We start from the raw sequence: 20,515 nt of genomic DNA, 5'->3' as shown, positions 1-20,515 counted from the left end.
TGGGAAATGGACACCGTGGTTATCTACAAGGCAGTAAGGGTTACTACATGGGACAGTTTTTGGTGTTGTACTGAACTGTTTTGAAGACATAACGCTGGAAACCATAGATAACAAGAAACACACTACAGGAATATAATCACAAAATTATATTTCCTTTTCAATTATTGTAAAATATTGTTAGTTGTGATTTAACCACGCTCTAAAACCACATAGAGTTTTATTAAAAAGGATGAGCATAATAAGTTAATAACATTGAAATTATGATCGGTAATTGCGGTGTTAAATTCACTGATACCAGAACAGAAATATAATTTAACCCTATATAAGGACAATGATCCTGTGGTCAGGAATCGATTCATCACTTGGGCTATGCCATTAAAAAATCAAATACGGCCAGATCAAATGAGATTGCCTCTACCTTTAACATAAATTGGATATACCTCATGTTATTCACTCTCATCTTCATTGTCAAAGTATTTTTGCTCACTGTTTAAGCTTTATTCATAATTTTTCTGAAAAGATCAGGCTTCTGTAATCTAAACAAAATTTTACGCTGTCTCCAGAGGCTAGCAGTGCATTTCATTCAGTTAAAAGAAGATGTAGCTGCTACAACTAGAGTACCTATCCAGGATAGAATACCATTTACAGCAGAAACGGACACATATAAAAGTGTGTCCGACTCTACACTGTCACAAACAAGACTCCCTGTTCCTTCTTTGTCAGTAACAGTTTCAAAATCTGAATGAAAGCAATTTTCTGTTGAAAAAGAGGCGTAGGCAACTGTGGATTGTCTAAGGAATGGCGACACTTTCTTGTCGGTCGACCCAATGCTCATAACTTATCAAAAATCCATTGCCTTTGTGTTTGATCATACAAGGTCGGAAGAAATAAAGAATTAAATGATTCAACGTTAGCACTTCTTATTTTAAATGTTGTATCGTTTATCACATAGGAAAAGAAAACGGAGTTGATAACACCATGTCATGATTATATGGTTCGATTCAAGGCAGGCCTATAATCGTCAAGAAATACATAAGAACCTTTTCCAGCGTGGAGCAACAAGACTTTATCACTGGATAAAAAAAAAAACAAGTTGTATCCTGCGCAGAGTATGTGCAGAGCTGAAACCTAGGTTTTGCAGCTAGAAGGGGAATCTATTAAAGGCAACATCATCATTTGACAGATTAAATATAGATTTTAATGGACCTCTGCTCAGTGTCAATCAAAACAAATTCATGTTCACTATTGTTGATAAATATTTTCGCTATCCATTTGCATTTCCATTCTGAGATATACCGTTATCAACAATCAAGTGAACCCTTCAATCTTGGAATGTATTCTTTTATCCATTCAGACCATGAAACGGGACTGATCTCGCAAGAACTGAATTAATGTCTTGAAATTCATGAGATAGCGTCGTTATTCTTCAGTGTACAATTCCAGAGGCAACGGTCAACTTGAAAAGTATAATAGTAAAGTTTGAAAAACCATAACATTTGCCCTTAACAGAGCCAAGATTTTCCAACCAAACGCTAGGAATCAATAGTTCTACCAGAAGCCCTCCACTTGTTTAGATCCCTTCTTTGTACATATACGAATACCACTTCACATGAGTTGATGTTGAAAAATCCAAGGAGATCTCACTATGGTAATTGAGTTCTATCATGGTTGGCCCTGTTCCCATTTAGAATCACTCTGATCTAGCAAATTTTACCATTTAGTGGAATAAGTTTACCTCATCCAAGCGAGTCGACCTGGCTATGCACACGTCAAATTCTCAGACAGGCTGGATAAAGCAGTATCAATCAGACATTTAGCTACAGCACCAGAACCCGACTTCCATGGAAATCAAGATCCAGTCAGTTATTCACGGAACTCAGTTGATGAAGCAACTCCTGATATACATGAATCACCGGTTTGCGACAGAGATAAAATCACCATTTTATACAGGTATGTCAAATAAGACTACTTATTCACCAAAAGGCAGACATTCTTTGCATACAACTAGCAGTCCCCGACCATGGCTTTCTCGCGGATACCGCCACGGTACCTGCAGGACTATGTCACAAAATGAAGCTGGGGAAATAACACAATATTTTACATAGCCTTACTCATGTGTTCTTTGTTATAGTCTACATTTATTATCAGTTTCCTTGCTTTATTGTTTACATTTAACTACTGTTTAATACTAAAGCTGTTTCATTCATCAGAACAATGATACCTGTACATTTACCAGCAGATATACATAAAGCCTTTATCGATATGTGTGCTGAGAGGTAGTCATATATTAAAATACAAGGGTTATTCCAAAAATAAGGTCCGTACTACGCTGTACTGATATTTTTATTTGAAGAACTTATTTACTTGCTTGTCTAGGGTAGAGAATGAAACTCAAGTCAATTATCATAAACTAATTGTTCCATCCAACCACTGTCATATACTCTCAATCGAGAATAGTTAGCCCCATTTACCTCATTTCTAATTACCATTAAATTAAGTAAGGAGCCAATATATTCCCGATCGTATTCCCGCAATACACAAAAGTAAATCGAGATTTTCTATCATTAATACTTTTCTCCGGTTGTTGTAGAATCATTGGGTAAAAGAAATGTTTAGATTTGAAGTTGTCTTGCCACTCGGCATGTTTAATATATATTAAACAAGTATAGTATTCAGGAGGCAAATTTTCTACTTCTTCAAAGTTACCAAAAGCTTGTGTTTGCTGTCTTCATTTACAGTGGCTAGCTTCTAACTAATATTTATTACAATACAATCTTTAAAGCTTAATTCTTATGTCTATATGCGAAAGATTACTTCCCCCATACATTTCCCTCCAAGCATGTTGTTTTTGAAACTATACATTTTTGGAGGAAAAATATATAAGAAGCAGTTTACTATGCATCTAAAGTCTAACATACTTAAAAAATTTCCCATGTGCCCGAAAATTACACAGCCATTTCTTAAATCTGAAATATAATTTTCTTAAAGTTCTTTTTTAACTTTTTTTGTTAAGCTTTGAAATTTAATTTACTTTTTAGGCTGTCCTTACGTGTAATCAAAAACTTACTTAAACTAGAATTTATATACATTTATAAACTTTGAAATATAAATCATAAAAGTAATTCAATTCTAAATTATATTGTATTAACTTTAAAATCACAATATTTGTATTTGATAAAATATCTTGATGTTTACTTTTGTTAATTTTAAGTTTAAGTGTCAGTAAATTAGTATTGGCAACACTGTTTATAAGAGTCTTGATCATACTGAAATTGCCGATCCGGTGTGCACTGCCACTCTGTAGTCTCCTACCGTGGTCTGTCTGTAGTCATTACACAATGACATCACGTTGACGTCATATTCTCTCTCATTCTGTTCAGTTCAGTTCAGTCGTTCGGGGTTTAGTCATCAACACAAGTTACTAAGTGAGTAGTGTTTTGTTGTTGTTAGATAACTGTCTTTTCAAATTTTATTGCTATTAACATCTCAGAAAGTTTTTATATTTTTAAATATCAGGATTAATTATCCTAAAGAGCGTGTTTGTTGTCGGGATTTGTATAAAATGTATAATTTGGATTTATAACAAGTCACTGCATAGTTTCTGTTTTGTATTACAACAAATAGCCTAATACATCAACTAGAATTTACTTGTAACCATGTCAGAGTATGATGAGATCGTGAAAGGTCCATTGAAGTTAAAATCTGGTGGTGTACAGAAAAGTAAAAAGAAAAATAAGCACAACAAAAAACTGTTAGAGCAAGTGTCTAATGATGCGGAATCAGCCAAGGAAGACAAAGTTGAAGTTACAGCAACCAAAGCAGAAATAGCTTTTCAAAAAATGCAAGAAAAGATGCAAAAGGAAAGAATTTTACAGAAAGCCTCTATGACTCACAAACAAAGAGTGGAAGAATTCAACAGACATCTGGATAGCCTCACTGAACACTTTGATATTCCTAAAGTCAGCTGGACAAAATAAAAGTTTATTTTTATATTTTGGACTTTTTTAATCAGCCAAAAATTATTAAGAAATTTTGTGATTATGTATTCTAATAGACTATAAACTTTATTGTGACTCTGTATGGGATGACAACAGTGTTTACTCAGGTATAGTGTGGGCTGGAATATAGTAAGATGCCACCACCACAATCATATATTAGGGTAGGCTACTGAATCGTGATTAGAAATACCTAAACTCAAATACAAAACTATTCTCATTATAGTTATTGACAATTAATTATTGTCAGCACGTATTAATGTATTGAATAATGATGTTCCAAATTAATTTAATCAAAGTAAAATTGTTTGCATAGTATTTGAGTAATGGTCGCAAGTACAATGGTGATGTCCATGTGTTGTTTGTGACAAAAACTGTCAGACACATGTATCCTTCAAAATAGTAAAATGTAAATAAAGTCACTTGTTTTTTTACATTAAAAAAATAGACATAGTCTAGTTTTTTATTTAGCATTAAATCATTCCTTTTTAGGGCTACAATTATAATAAGAGGCCATCACCACAATAGAATCTGAAAAAAACATAGGCTATTCTTAAAAACAGTAAAAAGTAACTAAATGTTCTGTTTTGTTTGTTACATTTTATAGATACACAACGTAGATAGTTTTTATATAAAGTAGCCTAATTCGTGTCAACATTTTTGTTTCTATAGTTTAGATAATTATAAATATGACTCTATTATGGTGGTGGCCTCTTATTATACTGCAGCCGTTTTTAGATAACTATAAAAACCACTGAACGATACTTTAATTTGAAATACCTATTAAGTAATTTGGTTAGAAATTTTTGTTTTAGTTATTTAGGTAATCATGAATATCGATTGTGGTTGTGGCCGCTTATTATACTGCAGTTAAAGTGTGTGGTATTGATAGTCCAATTAAGTTTATGAGTGAATTTAACGCCAGAGTTTCCAATCATAATTTTAATATTGTTATCTATTCTGCTCATCCTCTTGAACAAAACTCACTACTTTGGTGTTATCTGGAGGCCCCTTTTTTAGGATAAGTTTTACCGCGGACAAAAAAATTACATTATTAGAATGAACAGACTTTATTTGAACTACTTTGACAACTATACGTCATTATGATAATCAGTACTTGTTTTTTGCTTCCCAAACGGAAGTAAGGCTGCGTTATAATAAGCGTCTGACACTCGCATAATCGATAATATCAAATCATGAGTAGAACAATGTAAATACTGTCAGATATGTTTACCCTGTTGAGTAATTGTAAGTAACAAACAACTGCTCAAACTTAGAACAAAGTTGTATAATTTTCTATAATCTAAATGTATATATTTCTTTGACATATAAAATATAGCTTTACTATAAGATAATCTTAAAAGTCTATAACTTAATTCAGTTTGAAATTATTTTCCTAAATTAAAACAGTACAATCTTGAATGTTCCTTATATCAATTGTTAAATATTTGTGATTATTTTTTTGGGAAGCTGCAATTATGGTGGCTGCTACTAAACAACATTGGAAAAATGGAAATAACCCTTGTTCACTAAGTAGTTATTCAGGAAGTCTAGTTCTTAAGCTGATTTTATAGCAATTTAAGCTGCAAAACGTGGTGAACAACTGCATATGTTACCGATGTTCTTACATATAAATACAAGTTAGCTAAATACTGTCCTATATTGAACCAGTTGATCTACTTTTAGTATATTTGAACTAACTATTTTAATCAATAATATTGTGTATTGTTTCAGATAAAACATACGTGGCTCAAAATGGAATTAAGAGAGCCGAAAAGAAAACGAGTTGGAAACCACATCAAACCTCAGCAACCATTTCCAATTCTGATAGAAAGTGAAAGTGGAATTCCAGCTGACAGTGACTTGTGGCCGGTTTTATATTGGCAATTTCACCGGCGACTGTGTTATTATATGTAATCCAGAGGAAATGAAGTCTTTATATACTATGGTACTTATCCTGCTCTCTACTTCTTTGTCTGTTTCGTATAAATATATTAGGGTACTTTGGGATTATACCGACCACACCCAGACATGAATCGTTATTTCACATTTCGTTTCTACTGATTACTAGATTAGCGTAGAACAATATTTCGTCAATATAAAACAGGAATTGTCTTATCGCAAACCCCTCCCCATCCTCAGACAGAGGTCAAAGTCGAGCGTCTAGTAGATAACGTGATTGCAGAGTCTCGCCGCCCGTTCAGCTGGTGCATCGCTTTGTTGTACTTCCGTGTTTTACCTCTACATTTCTCCAAACACAAAAATTCAACAAAAACAAACATTTACCAAACTAAACTCTTTATTAAAAAAACACTAAAAACTTGTTTTTATTCTTGATCACATTCCGCCACCCAAAATGCGAGTGCCTCCGGCCATCAGCGCGGGATTTGGCAGCACCTTCGGTGCTGCCCCGCGCTGATGTCGACGAAAGAAAAACATCCCTCGAGATAGTACCTATCAGTAAAATATCAAATTCTAGAGGGGCTAATCAGAAATATAAATTGAATTGTAATGGAAAGGCAATTATGTACCGTGCAAATCACGTGATGCCGCGCGGTCTGCCGTAATCAGGATTCTCGAGAAAGATAAGATAACAGCGACAACACTAACGATCACAATACCTGGAAATGCTTGTAAGTTTGTAATTTTGTAATTGAAGAGTTGTTTTTTTCGTTCTATCATGTTTGTTTCTATAAATTTCTATTTTTGTGTTCTTCATACTAGTGTGGTCGGTATAATCCCAAAGTACCTATATTAGTTTTATGTTCTTCTAGAAATATTAATTTGAAATAACTTTATCCTTTATTCCTAGTAATGGCGGTACTTACGCAACACCAACAATACCAGATGTCCAAGCAAATTACATGATTCACAATCAAATATATGGTTGGGTTAGTGATTATATTTTGCAGGTATTCTTAAGTCCACACCGTCTGATTTGGTAGCTATTATTGTCGGAACTGCGGTTTTAATGTCAAGTTACAGATGTTCATAAAACCTTGTGCTTTCACATGGGAGCTTTGTATACAACTCTGTCTTATTAGATGGAATGTTTAAATTTTTTAATCATGATTCCTTCTTGTATACCATGTATAAGCAAAGGTTTATTTCACATATTTTATTTTTGTAATTTTAAAGGGGTTGCTAGTAACCTGTAGGCTGTGCATTTAAGGCTTCACTTTTTATAAAGGGTTAAAGTTTAAAGCTGCATTGTAAATAAGAACGCCTCTTGTAAATGTTTCAAGTCGTAAACAGAAGCCTAGATATTAGTGTCTCAATGCTAATGAATTGTTAAAAATATGATTCTGTCAATAATAATTGTTTATATAATATTTTAGTATAAACTCTCCCATAAGAAACTGTATATTGAATATTTATTTACCCAAATCAAAATTTTAAGATTACAACATTTTTTGAATTGGGGAAATTTGTTTTATTGAACAAATTAATGAAAGCTATTTTGGGTTATAATATTAAAGTGGTTCTACAGTAGCAACTGTGTAAGTTAGCCTAAATTAATTAATCTGAATTTAATGTATTTACCCACAAATAGTATTGTTTATCAAATCCTCTAATGTTTACTGTCCTCTAACCATATTACTAATTTGTGTTTATTTTATTTAACAAGAAAATTATAAAGTATTTTATTTATTGTATTGCTATGTTTTAGGGATTCTTCGGTAAAGGCTCATTGTCAAGAGGGTATCCTTCATTTGGACTAATAAAGAAAGGAATCCCACCAATCATAAAGGAAAGGCAATGGCAAAGACGAAAATCCTGGATTGATAAAATGAAGAAAAACTTAAGTGACACATTTAAACAAGTGAACGACATAACGAATACCTCTGGTGACGTATATGAGGGAGAAAAAAGTGGTGAACAAATCAAACTTGGCACAAATGATGTGTCTCCCATGGATGTTGATAGCACCATTAGTGAAAGTTGTGTTGTTAAAGAGTGTGATGTACAAAACAGTGATTCAGATGTAAAAGATAGTGACATTCCTGATAGTGATGCACACCCAGATAAATTGAAAGACATGAAAGTAAGAGATTGTGAAGTGACGGAATTTGATTTTACAGATAAAGTTTTAGTTTTAGCTGATTCCGATGATGATGACATTGAAAAGGTTCTTCGAGATCCTCAGCCACACATAGAAGATGAGAAGATTAAAACTGTAGTAGAAACATTAAATCTTACATTGGAGGAGGCTTTTTTTCTCAGTTACGCTCTTGGTTGCTTGCAAGTTATTGATCTGTCAGGTCAGACTATGAGTTTAAAAAAGATGTGGCACACATTTTGTCAAATAAAACCAGATTTTATTGAATCTTATGTTGCCTACCACCACTTTCGGGCCAAAGGTTGGGTTGTCAAGTCAGGATTCAAGTTTGGAGGAAACTTTTGTAAGTGTATTATTTCTACATACTTTCTAGGTATATCAATTGGCTTTTTAAATGCCAAAGTTATAATATAAAAACTTTCAGTACAGTCATATTGAAACATAAAAAGGCTAAACGAAAATTACATTTTGTTTTGAATCTTTTAATTTTTGTAAAATATAAGGTATTTTCTAGTATATGTTTTGCCATTTCCTACAATCTGAAGTAATTTTAGATATTAGATATAGTAATGTTAGATATATATATATATACACACACACACACACACACACACACAATATTATAGGACAATGAATCACTTTTCTGTTAGGTATTTTCCACGTTAGGTATTGGACATGTTTGATGTATGTTCATAACAATCAATCTTTGTTGATTCAAATCCTGTTTATGTTTAATTTTAAAATTGTTAAATATCTAGGCAGTTTCACTCTCAAAGTCTTGTTAAATACTTATTTTACACATCTGGAATAAAACAACAAGCTTATTAGAACCATGCAAACAAAAACAGTAAGATAAAATGTAATGATTTTTGTAAAAATATAATTGGCTGAGCGCTAGCGAACCCTATCACCCAAGCGGCTGAAAAATTTCAGTTCATTGTAATTTTGCACGAAGCTCCAATTCTGTATGAGGAACATCGAGTTTGATGATGGTGAATATCCCTCCATTTGATGTAGCTGAGCATCAATAAGCCTATAAATCAGGTTGATATTTCAATAATGGTTTGAGTTACATACTTCAAATTCTGTATATTTTCTTTAGCTATCACCAAAAGTTCTTACCAAATTCCACTGAACTATCCGTTTATCTTCTTGTGTCTCTGTTTTCTGCTGTATATCTCAAAAGCTGTGGACTTAGCATCATTTCTACTTAGACGTCAGATCATTTGAGATAATGACTAGGATATATTGAAAATGATGTAATAATGATAAATACTTTGTGTCATACATCATGTACAAGCATTGACATAGTTATGTATTAAGTTTATTACTGCAAGCCATATAAACATTCTTTCATCTGTAGACCTTAAATTTTGTATGAAACTTAATTTTTCTGCATAGACAAGAATCAGTTGAATTAAATATGCTTGTCTATCCATATAATTTAAAGCTCAATGAAGGTGCTGTCTATCCATATAATTTAAAGCTCAATGAAGGTGCATGTCTATCCATGTGATTTAAAGCTCAATGAAGGTGCTGTCTATCCATATAATTTAAAGCTCAATGAAGGTGCATGTCTATCCATGTGATTTAAAGCTCAATGAAGGTGCTGTCTATCCATATAATTTAAAGCTCAATGAAGGTGCATGTCTATCCATGTGATTTAAAGCTCAATGAAGGTGCTGTCTATCCATATAATTTAAAGCTCAATGAAGGTGCATGTCTATCCATGTGATTTAAAGCTCAATGAAGGTGCTGTCTATCCATATAATTTAAAGCTCAATGAAGGTGCATGTCTATCCATGTGATTTAAAGCTCAATGAAGGTGCTGTCTATCCATATAATTTAAAGCTCAATGAAGGTGCTGTCTATCCATATAATTTAAAGCTCAATGAAGGTGCTGTCTATCCATATAATTTAAAGCTCAATGAAGGTGCATGTCTATCCATGTGATTTAAAGCTCAATGAAGGTGCTGTCTATCCATATAATTTAAAGCTCAATGAAGGTGCATGTCTATCCATGTGATTTAAAGCTCAATGAAGGTGCTGTCTATCCATATAATTTAAAGCTCAATGAAGGTGCATGTCTATCCATGTGATTTAAAGCTCAATGAAGGTGCTGTCTATCCATATAATTTAAAGCTCAATGAAGGTGCTGTCTATCCATATAATTTAAAGCTCAATGAAGGTGCATGTCTATCCATGTGATTTAAAGCTCAATGAAGGTGCTGTCTATCCATATAATTTAAAGCTCAATGAAGGTGCATGTCTATCCATGTGATTTAAAGCTCAATGAAGGTGCTGTCTATCCATATAATTTAAAGCTCAATGAAGGTGCATGTCTATCCATGTGATTTAAAGCTCAATGAAGGTGCTGTCTATCCATATAATTTAAAGCTCAATGAAGGTGCATGTCTATCCATGTGATTTAAAGCTCAATGAAGGTGCTGTCTATCCATATAATTTAAAGCTCAATGAAGGTGCATGTCTATCCATGTGATTTAAAGCTCAATGAAGGTGCTGTCTATCCATATAATTTAAAGCTCAATGAAGGTGCTGTCTATCCATATAATTTAAAGCTCAATGAAGGTGCTGTCTATCCATATAATTTAAAGCTCAATGAAGGTGCATGTCTATCCATGTGATTTAAAGCTCAATGAAGGTGCTGTCTATCCATATAATTTAAAGCTCAATGAAGGTGCATGTCTATCCATGTGATTTAAAGCTCAATGAAGGTGCTGTCTATCCATATAATTTAAAGCTCAATGAAGGTGCATGTCTATCCATGTGATTTAAAGCTCAATGAAGGTGCTGTCTATCCATATAATTTAAAGCTCAATGAAGGTGCTGTCTATCCATATAATTTAAAGCTCAATGAAGGTGCATGTCTATCCATGTGATTTAAGTGAGCGTCATCACTCAGTTGGCTGTCAGATTTAATGTTCAGTCTGCCAGGGGACGTAAGACATTTTTCTGTCAGTCCGCAGGGCATTACAGGAATAAAATAGCCAGACTTATTTTGCACACAACTATAGCGAAGCCTATTACATAACACATAGCATGGTGTACTGGTATCTTGTTTTATATGTTACTTACAAATCCAATACTACTTATTTGACTAATTAGATTAATCGAGAAATATTTTATAAGTTTATTGTTGGTTATATACATACTCTAGCTAAGTACAACATAATTCTAAAGATTGGATTTTGATCTTTAGGTTTTGGCTTTTTTCTTTCTCCTTGGACTCCTACATTCAAACTACAATATTGTCACTTATTTTCTTCAACAAAATAATTGTTAATGGACTTTGTCTGGTAATTAATGATTTAATTCACAAGAATAACAATATTCTGCAAAAATTATGCAATATTCGGTGATGTATGATGATTGTGTATTTTACTGGTTCAATATTATCAATTGCATATTTAGATCTTTTGGATTGTATCATTCACAGCATTTTAATTGATGATTGGGGAATGAGTTGCATTGTTGTCAATGCATGGATATCTTTTTGAGCTAAATGCTTACGAGACCAGAAAAACCAGAAAACATTTGTAATATTTCCTGATACAACAATGAACCAGTACATACTTGTGCATAGGCACGTAGTGAGAACCATTGAAGAAATGTGTAATTGTCCCTCCAAAAATCGACTTTATCCTGTTGATGGTGTAAATATATTGAAATGTAGGCGGTTACTTTAAAGTGTGTTTTTATGATAATGAAGAAAGTAATATTTTAAAACTATTTGTTTAAGCCCTCCTTAGTACTTCTTGATTGGTTCAGAATGTTTTAAGTTACTACATAGTTAGGTAAAATGTGCTTAGTTAGCAGTAAAATATAGTTAATGTTGAACTTTCACAGGAAAGAAGTGTTTACTGATTTATGTCTTTGTTTCCAGTGTTGTACAAACAAGGGCCTCCATTTTTTCATGCTTCTTACGTAGTTCTTGTGGAGAGAGTTGATAGCCAGCTGAATAGATACAATGATTCTCTTACTTGGACAAAGCTGCATGGTCTGAACAGGCTGGCAGAGAACTCTGGCAAAGTAAGTAATATCTCAAATTTTTGTTGATTTTGACTCTTAAGACTGTTTTATGTATTTAGTAGAATTTGCAAAACAATGGAATCATTTATGACAGACTTATCAAGATTTGGATAAATTCCCAAGATTTAATGAGGCACTCCACATGATGCTTTACTAAGCTAAGCTACTAAACTTGTTTGGTTGAATTATCTCATCCATTCATCTGGTCCTGCAATCTGCAGGACCAGATGAAACATTTGGGGTCAAAGCACTTTATCAGGCCCGATTTTATCCTCCCTCCAAATGACCAAGCTCAGCCAAAATGTGTAAAAATACTCTGGTTCAACAAAGAGATATGCTCAGGGCATATCAACTCAGCATGAAACAACTCCTTTCATTCCTAGATCTTTAAAGAACATCCAAATTATATGGCATAAAAATGACAACCACTTTGACTTATGAAGAACATGGCAAATCATACTTATTATGCTTTAAGGACTTATCAAGTTGAAATGGGATATTGGTATAATGCCACACCTTTTCGAAAATGATCACAATTTTAGCTTTGTATAGTTTTCAAATTAAAATTAGGATACAAATGTGACTGCTGCTGCTTCTGGTGGAAACTTAGTGGAGATTTTCAAAATAAGTGAAAATCTTCCTGTTTCTACTTTTTAAACTAAAACTAAAAATCTTGAATAATTACTAGAGCTTAACCATGTCGTCGAAAAATTAGAAAATTCTATTAGTTAAGTCAAGGAGGAAGCTGAAGGCAATTTTGATACACAGAAATAAAAAAGAACTTTGAAAAATACCAGTTAAAAATTAATCAAACTTCCAATTCCTAGTTGATACTTTTAACGGAAAGGTGTTAAAATAATAAAAAAATACATTTCTTAACCTCTGTGATGCAAGATAATTATCATTTTATAATGTATTAATGTAGGCTAGATAACTATAATTTCTACATTATTTGTTTCGTGGACAATGAGTTTTCTTCCAAATTAACATCAACATTGGTTTTATATGTATGTCAGTTACTATGTACAGAGATTAATGTGAAAATACTGCTGTTTTATATATACATCAACAGCTAATTGAATCAGCTGATTTATTTCTCATAATCTTCTGAATTAGTGCTTCCAGTTGTCAGTGTATAAAGGAATCTTTCTTACATGTTACTTCATGAACAATACACATACTAAAAACCATTTATCTGCATGATGAAACGAAAGCATTGCATAGTGAGGTGATATCACTAGGGTTAAGCATTAAATGCTTATGATTTCTTCATGATACTCAGGTAATGAGCTTTGTGTATTTTTCAGGACATAATCACTTGTCAGGTGGTTTTCCCTGACAGTCTTGCACCAGAAGATCTAATTACACCAAAATCACTAGCCAAGTTCCAAGTCAATGAATTACTGACAAAAAGATGGATCTCTTCTCAAGAAAGAGTTGAAAAAGAATTCTCTTAGTCGATCGATTACAAGAAAATGTTAAACATAATTCTAATATAAATATTTGTATGTTTATTACTCCTAGTTGATCGAATATAAGAAAATGAAGATAATTCTAATAAAAATATTTGTATGTTTATATCTTCTTTTATTCACCCATGTTGTCTTACTGGCGATACCTTTACATAAATTATAGGACACCTGGGTCTGCTTTATTAACTTGTTTATTCCCAAGAATCATGTTTATACTGGCAGGTCTGGAAACTGAATCACAGATTATCGGATTGTCTTACTTGATTTTCAACGTCTTGTGCCTTGGCATTTCTTATGTCTTTTTGAGTTTATTTTATTTCGAAAAAGCGTGAATCAAGTATATCCCGAGTAATCCAGGTATTACTCTTCTCTTTATTACGCTCTTTAAAATTTTTGAATGAGCAAGTAAAATTTTAAGTACTGAGTTAAATAGTCGAAAATCTGCGATAAAGGCACCTCCACCTGCTCAAAGGAATCCAGAAATTTCCATGATTCTTTCATTAGAAATGTCTTGAAAAAGATCTGTTTGCCGATTTTAGATCCCTTTTTTTTTACAGATGGAGGTTAAAATTTTGGATTATAATATAATATTTTGGCTTTCTATGCATAGTGGTCTAAAATGGCTGTACTCAATACTGATATTCAAGTAGTCATTTGAGTATCAGTTCACAGGATATTAGGCCGAAAGAAATGAAAATATCCTGTACCTAGTTGCTGGTTAAGAGGGTTTTTGTGGTCTAGCACATCAATGTTGAAGATGAGAATGTGTTCCAAAGAATTTTGAGATGTAGATTTCCTTCAGAGTTATATATTGCACTAATCAGTCTACCATGCAATCGTGACTGTTATTGACATACCAGAAACAGAATTGGACTGCATCTACAATAAACCTTTGCATTAATTTGCATGATTGCTTCTGATGAACATCAATGAACTACGATAATTGAAAATAATTTTATTTAATTACCTATACAACAATATAATTACAAATATACATAATACACTATCTAAGCAGTCTCCACATTGGCCATAGCTGCCCGCTCTTTTTTTGTCAAGCCAGTTCTTCTATATTCTGCTCTCTCCTGCAAGTACTTCTTTTTACAATCTTCTCTGAATTCTTCATCATAAAACCATTTTCCTAAACAAGCCTTCATCAAGTCGTTCTCTACTCTGCAGTTGAGTACCATCGCTAATCCATTGGCTTTCCCACATTTTGCAAAAGCTGTAACAAGGAAAAAAAATATACTGTACATATTTGCTATTGTAGTTGCAATCTCAAACAGGTTAGTGTAGTATTGAAGAAAGAAAATTTAAAACTTATTAAGGGTGTCCTGAAAATCTCTGGACAAAGGTATACCATGTTATTGCTCAGGTCGAGACAAACATTTCACCTTATGAACATGGGTCTCCGATACTTAGTTTCCCATCTGTCTGTCTGTATGTGTTTTTTATAAAAAAGATTAACATCTCAAAAACTAATAAATTAAATTACACCAAGTTTGGCTAAAATGTTTATGATAACAATGAAAGTTAGTGAAAAAACTATCATGAAATTATCTTGATTATTTTAAAAATGGCAGCCATTAAAACTTTTAATATCTAAACAATAATAGTGTTTAGAGGATTCTATCACAAATCTAATGATACCAACATTATTTCAATCGAAAAATGAAAATACTGATTTATAGCAGATTTACTGTGACAAGACATGACCCCCATTGAGTTTTTCAGCAAATGACCAACAATAAAAAACCAGAATAAACTGTAGCTACTAGCGAAAACAAATAGGTGGTTTGTTTCAGTTAACCGACATTAAATATTAAGGATCTTAACGGTAACAGCCACACTGAATAAATAACTCCACAATCTTAAAAATTGCTTCAATTTTTTTTTAAAATTGGGTTTACTGTTATGAATTTCAGAACTAAATTATGTCTTTTTTTACTTTTTGATGTTAGTTACTAATCTTTCTGTTTTCTTCTTATTATGCTATTGTTTTTTAATTATATGCCAATCATTGTATGACATGAAAACAATAATGCAAATACTTGAACCAGAATAGGTTATGGAGAAATATTTAATTTTGTACAGTTGATTTAGTTATATACTTGGTTAGTAATAAACTATTTGATAATAAATGGTTTAGTTTTATTTCATACGGAAAAATAATTGTGATTTTGATGTCAATAAAATTATATCAGCTGTATCATATACACCTTGATTACATACCAAGTACTTCTTCAGAACATTTTTCTGCTCTAGATCGTTCTCGAACCATCTTGGGAATCAAAACTTGTTCTTCAACCTTTCGGAGAAATGTGTCGTCAGGATCACCTAGAAAGGATAATTTGATAGTATCTAATTATATAATACTACAGTACTTCTTTACAAAGTATAAGTATACAATACCTGTAACTTTACAATAACTCTAAACATGGGTGTGATAGGCTTGCCTCCCCCTTCCCAGCCACTACTCATTTTAAAACATCTAGAAAAGACTGCGGATAAAGTCAATACCAGAGCCATCATACCTATCTGAATCAATTGAGGAGCCAAGACACAAATTCTGCGTACCTCGGCTCTGTCTCTGGTCTACTCTACAGCTCAATACTATGCTCCAGTCTGGCTAAACAAGTCACATACTAGAAGAGTTAACGTACCACTTAACAGAGATATAAGGGCAATATATGGTACTCTGACACTCATTTCTCTTCCTTGGCTTTTAGTATTTAGTAACATCGCACCCTATGCTATACGTTGCAAACAGGTCTTACTACGGGAATATGACTACTAAAAGCTGCTTAATTATACACATATTTTTTCTTCAAGGATTAACACCAAAATTATCATAAAATTAACCAAATGATTTTCTCGATTACTATTAGGACAACGATGAATGTCACTCAATAAAACAGTAAAACTAAATTTAAAAATCACAAAGGTTAATGTCATGTTACATCGAAGGATACGCTGAAGATTAAATAGAAGTTCCCTACACACTTACGTTCCATTACATAAATTATTTTCATGTGGTACTCAATGAAGAAAAGTACTGTGCACAAAACTATTTCATAGTTAACGAACATGAAGTGTTTTCTCACCTATTTGATACTTTTCAGTTTGTGTTTTTAACAACCTTCTTTATTCTATAAATCATATTTCACATTTCTTAAACCGTTTTGAGCAATATGTTATAGTTATAATACAAGTTTCAAAGTAGATTATTAAAAATTAAGTTCATTCTTAAAAGCTTATAAACAAGTTTTTATGCACAAAATTACGAACTTTAAACAATTAAGCTCATTTTATTATAAGGCATTAATTTAATAATCAAGATCATCTAGAAAGGTGTATAATAACCATCATTCTTACTATAAAAGAATACATCTGCATTTGTTATAGAGTTCTATTGATTCTGAGAGAAAGGATAAAATCAACTACTGCGATTCCTTACTATATTGATCAGTTACTTGTAGCGATGGAATCGTATTCACGATCAGTCGTAGCCCACCAAAAAACTCTGATTTCTTACCTACTACTTCTGCTCAGTAACTAAGAGATATGAGTTACAAGTTTTTCTTACCGGGAACCTAAAAAAATCTACATTATTAGAAAGAACAAACTTCATTTAACTCACTGTGAAAACTACAAATCTCTATGGTGATCAGTTTACTTTATGCCTCCAAAAGGAAGAGATTTCACCAAGGAGGTTTCTATCTACTACTTGTTATTTTGCAATATAAATAGGTTTAGATTAGGTTATCATAAATATGTTACTAGTAGTACCAAAACTAGGGATACCGGTAACGTTTATAAACGCTCACATTATTTGAGCTTGAATTTGGGTACTATGTACTCGAGGGATGTTTTTCTCTTTTTGCCAGAAGTGTGTGATGGCCCAACCGAATTGCACATTGATGGCCAGGAGCATTTCTGATCGGTACTTTCCCAGTCTCAGATCACGTCCCAGATCGTCCAACTTCTCTGATTTCAGATCACGTTAAGAAAAACTGTTCCAAAAATAGTGGCCTCTGGATAATACCAAAGTACCCGTTTTAATTAAATACATAGAAAGTTTTATCAAAATTGGCTCGTACAATTTGAGGTATGGCCATCCATAGATTTGTTTCTTTAGTATTTGGCCTATAAAATCAAATACATTTGATTAAAAACCCATATATATGTAGTTTTGGAGTGCCAGTTTAGTAGATTCTATAGTTTTGTATTTGTTTTATTTGTCTTCAAATAATAAAATTTATTTAGTTTTGTTTAAAGGACAGGTTCAGGAACTAGGTTACAAGTAGTACTGGAACTATTTTAGGAGTAGTTCTCAAACCAAGTTAGGATTTATGTAAGAGGATTAGTTCTCTATGTTTCACACTGCTACTAAACAGTTACATTCTTTCGTCAAATCTTTAAATTATTTATAAAATGAACAACTTCTTTCTCCATTATTTAGATATGACGTGAGGATATATGAAATGTAAGATGTTTACTTTGGAGGTTATTTAAATTATTTGTTTAACTTTTACAAGATAATGTTTGCAAATGTTGCAAGAAGCAAAATTTGCCATATGAGCAGCACTAAAAAATGTCCATAGGCCTATAGGTCTTCTCTATGTCCTGTATTGATAAGATTGACTCATAATGAATCACAAAGACTGATCTTTGAATTCATATGTAGACTGATAAAAAGCTTCTAAATTAATAGTAGCGATGATTGAAATGTATTTGATTACTTTGATATGTTTAGACAATAAGATGTGAAGGAGCTGGAAATTCCATTAATGTTACTCTACTGAGTTGCTGCTACTACCAGCCAGCGAGTGCAACTATTCTTTTTTCTTGGAATGATGACTGAGCCGCAAATCATGAACACTGTTGTTAGTAACAGAAAAAAATCTAGTCCAGTTGTGTAATCACAATTTTATTACCTACTACTTGCGTTCAGTAACAGTTAAAGATAACTACGAATTAAAAATCTTGACATAAAGAAGCAGGTGCACGAATTGCGATCTATAACTAACCAAAAGTAGCACAGATTAGTTTTAGAATAATCACTGTAAAGAGTTGTTGCCAACTCAAACATAGTCACAGCACAGATTGCGATAAAAAAAAGAAAATCAGAAGTGGTTATTTCAGTTTCATAACTATAAAACACTAGTTCCTAATGCTCAATATCTATTGTGTTCATTACTTATAGGTTACCTACAATATTTTCAATTATAATACACTACATTTTAGCAAATCTGCTCAACAATTGCTGGCCAAGTACTACTGGGTACATTTTTATTTAATTTATTTTTATTTATTTCAAATTTAGAAAATTGTTTTATTATTTCAGAATAAGTAACCCTTTATCTAACCTAAAAGTTTCAAAATTCAAATAAGCTCATAGAATTACCTAATCCATGAGGTCCCTTATTTCTTCTGGCTCTTAATACAGGACTGTCTGCTTTTGAACCTGTATCATCCATTTCGTACAAAACCCTTTCAATAATTTGTCTTCTAAAATGTCAAACCTAAACTATAATCACCAACAAGTACTCTCGATTACAGAATACAGACAGACTCCGTTACAATTTGGCCAACCTAACCCAGACAAACTTTCCTAAATGTTGATCTAAAAGTTCCCTAGATTTATCCGAAACTTCGCTGTTTTAATAACTAAATTCCAATTATTAGCCTCAAATTAGTTTAATATTAGTTATTGATTGAAATATTACTTTGTACAACGTTTCAAAATACGCAATGTCTTGAAATTTACATGCTTTACTGTGTTCGTTTATTTTCATAAAGATTATAGCAGAAAAAAAATTCTTTTTACTGCTGCACTAGAATGTGGAATTATTAGGAGTTTCTTAACAATGTAGTTAGGTTTTCAAACAGGGAATTATTCATCTATCTTCGTTGCACTAATTGCTTGCCAAAATGCATATATACAAGTTTAGTATAATGGGAAGTCTTGCTTCATTTTTTTTAAGCAGCCTCCGTTCTCTATCAAGCTTTGTCAAATCTTCATAGTCTACCAAGGTATGAAATGCTACTGCTGAAGGCACAATTAGTGTGGGAGCATTATTTTTGGCCAGAACCTTGGTATCCATAATCTCTATGTGTATAATATTTTCCGAAAGAAAGGAAATATATCTAAGGCATGTTGTGTTCTTTCAGAAAGAAATTTGAGACATTTTGTCTGATATGTCGCATTCATTCTGACATGATTCATTACTGATTTGAGAGGAGTTATCGCTAGTGTTGTAATTGTTCTCCTCCTAAATAAACTTGCTACAATAGTAAAAAGTTATGAAGATACGCTACTTTGACAATGCCAGTTATGTGGAAATAATTTGTTTCAGACAGCATTCAACTAGTTGATTGAAAAGGTTACAAATTACATCATAATTTAGTTGTTAATCAAGTTTGACGAAAGAGTTAATTATAGATTGTAAACAATGATAGTGCAGACAGGATTTCGTTGTGAAAATAATCATTAAATCCAATTTGTGGCTAGCACAAACCTCAGTGCGTTGTTTGTTTGTTACATGAACATATTTGTTCGTGAAGCAGATCCTACATTACTAGAATAGAACCGTGAAACCGCTCTCAACTTTATCCTCGAGACGAGATTTATTATTACCTTACAAAGTATAAAAATCCCTGAACGCTATTTATGAATGAATTAATTAAACTAGACTCATGCTTCCCTTTCAATGTCGTTATGACTGCACCCGCTAGTTAAGTCGAAATCTGCGTCGTCGATTTTTACTTACGATTAGTTAAATTTTTATACTTTGAAATGCAGTACCTATGATCAATCATTTTGACATCAATAATGTAGATAGATTTCCAGGAGGGAAGTCCATAGAAGTTTGGTAACCTCCATTTCACGAGATAGTTTTCGAAAGACTTGATTAAACTTACGTGGGTGAAGATGATTG

General features: G+C 32.6%; 3 protein-coding genes across 4 annotated transcripts; 2 read left to right on the top strand and 1 right to left on the bottom strand.

The window, feature by feature from the left end:
• The first annotated feature begins 3,341 nt into the window (after positions 1–3,341).
• On the top strand, positions 3,342–5,767 carry LOC124361876 (protein FAM32A-like). Of its 2 annotated transcripts, none has more exons than XM_046815923.1 (2): positions 3,342–4,159; positions 5,730–5,767. In XM_046815923.1, exon 1 carries the CDS (start codon positions 3,657–3,659, stop codon positions 3,975–3,977), a length of 321 nt encoding a protein of 106 aa, XP_046671879.1. In that variant the 5' UTR covers positions 3,342–3,656; the 3' UTR covers positions 3,978–4,159; positions 5,730–5,767. The 2 variants fall into 2 exon arrangements, with proteins under 2 accessions (XP_046671879.1, XP_046671878.1); XM_046815922.1 differs by having other exon boundaries at positions 3,343–4,105.
• A 108-nt stretch (positions 5,768–5,875) lies between these two features.
• Positions 5,876–13,683, top strand: LOC124361875 (tRNA-splicing endonuclease subunit Sen2-like). The gene is made up of 4 exons (XM_046815921.1): positions 5,876–5,943; positions 7,666–8,398; positions 11,960–12,105; positions 13,413–13,683. Exons 1-4 carry the CDS (start codon positions 5,923–5,925, stop codon positions 13,560–13,562), a joined length of 1,050 nt encoding a protein of 349 aa, XP_046671877.1. The 5' UTR covers positions 5,876–5,922; the 3' UTR covers positions 13,563–13,683.
• Positions 13,684–14,512: 829 nt separating this feature from the next.
• LOC124363803 (COX assembly mitochondrial protein homolog) lies at positions 14,513–19,312 on the bottom strand. Its single transcript, XM_046819066.1, has 3 exons — positions 18,982–19,312; positions 15,807–15,911; positions 14,513–14,799 (listed from the first exon to the last, which is right to left on the bottom strand). Exons 1-3 carry the CDS (start codon positions 19,052–19,054, stop codon positions 14,585–14,587), a joined length of 393 nt encoding a protein of 130 aa, XP_046675022.1. The 5' UTR covers positions 19,055–19,312; the 3' UTR covers positions 14,513–14,584.
• Positions 19,313–20,515: the final 1,203 nt, after the last annotated feature.

Source organism: Homalodisca vitripennis, chromosome 5 (assembly GCF_021130785.1).
Source record: "Homalodisca vitripennis isolate AUS2020 chromosome 5, UT_GWSS_2.1, whole genome shotgun sequence".
NCBI lineage: Eukaryota > Metazoa > Arthropoda > Insecta > Hemiptera > Cicadellidae > Homalodisca > Homalodisca vitripennis.
Note: the sequence above shows the minus strand (reverse complement) of the source record. Positions and strands in the feature narration are given on the sequence as shown.

What these genes read in the sequence shown, in the direction of transcription:
- LOC124361876 (XM_046815923.1), top strand. Translation starts at nt 3,657, where the DNA reads ATGTCAGAGTATGATGAGATCGTGAAAGGTCCATTGAAGTTAAAATCT.
- LOC124361875 (XM_046815921.1), top strand. Translation starts at nt 5,923, where the DNA reads ATGAAGTCTTTATATACTATG. An exon ending in CAAGTTTGGAGGAAACTTTT is followed by an intron (nt 8,399 to 11,959) that starts GTAAGTGTATTA and finishes CTTTGTTTCCAG; the next exon opens with TGTTGTACAAACAAGGGCCT. An exon ending in TGGCAGAGAACTCTGGCAAA is followed by an intron (nt 12,106 to 13,412) that starts GTAAGTAATATC and finishes TGTATTTTTCAG; the next exon opens with GACATAATCACTTGTCAGGT.
- LOC124363803 (XM_046819066.1), bottom strand. Translation starts at nt 19,054, where the DNA reads ATGGATGATACAGGTTCAAAAGCAGACAGTCCTGTATTAAGAGCCAGA. An exon ending in TAAGGGACCTCATGGATTAG is followed by an intron (nt 15,912 to 18,981) that starts GTAATTCTATGA and finishes TATCCTTTCTAG; the next exon opens with GTGATCCTGACGACACATTT. An exon ending in ATGTTCTGAAGAAGTACTTG is followed by an intron (nt 14,800 to 15,806) that starts GTATGTAATCAA and finishes TCCTTGTTACAG; the next exon opens with CTTTTGCAAAATGTGGGAAA.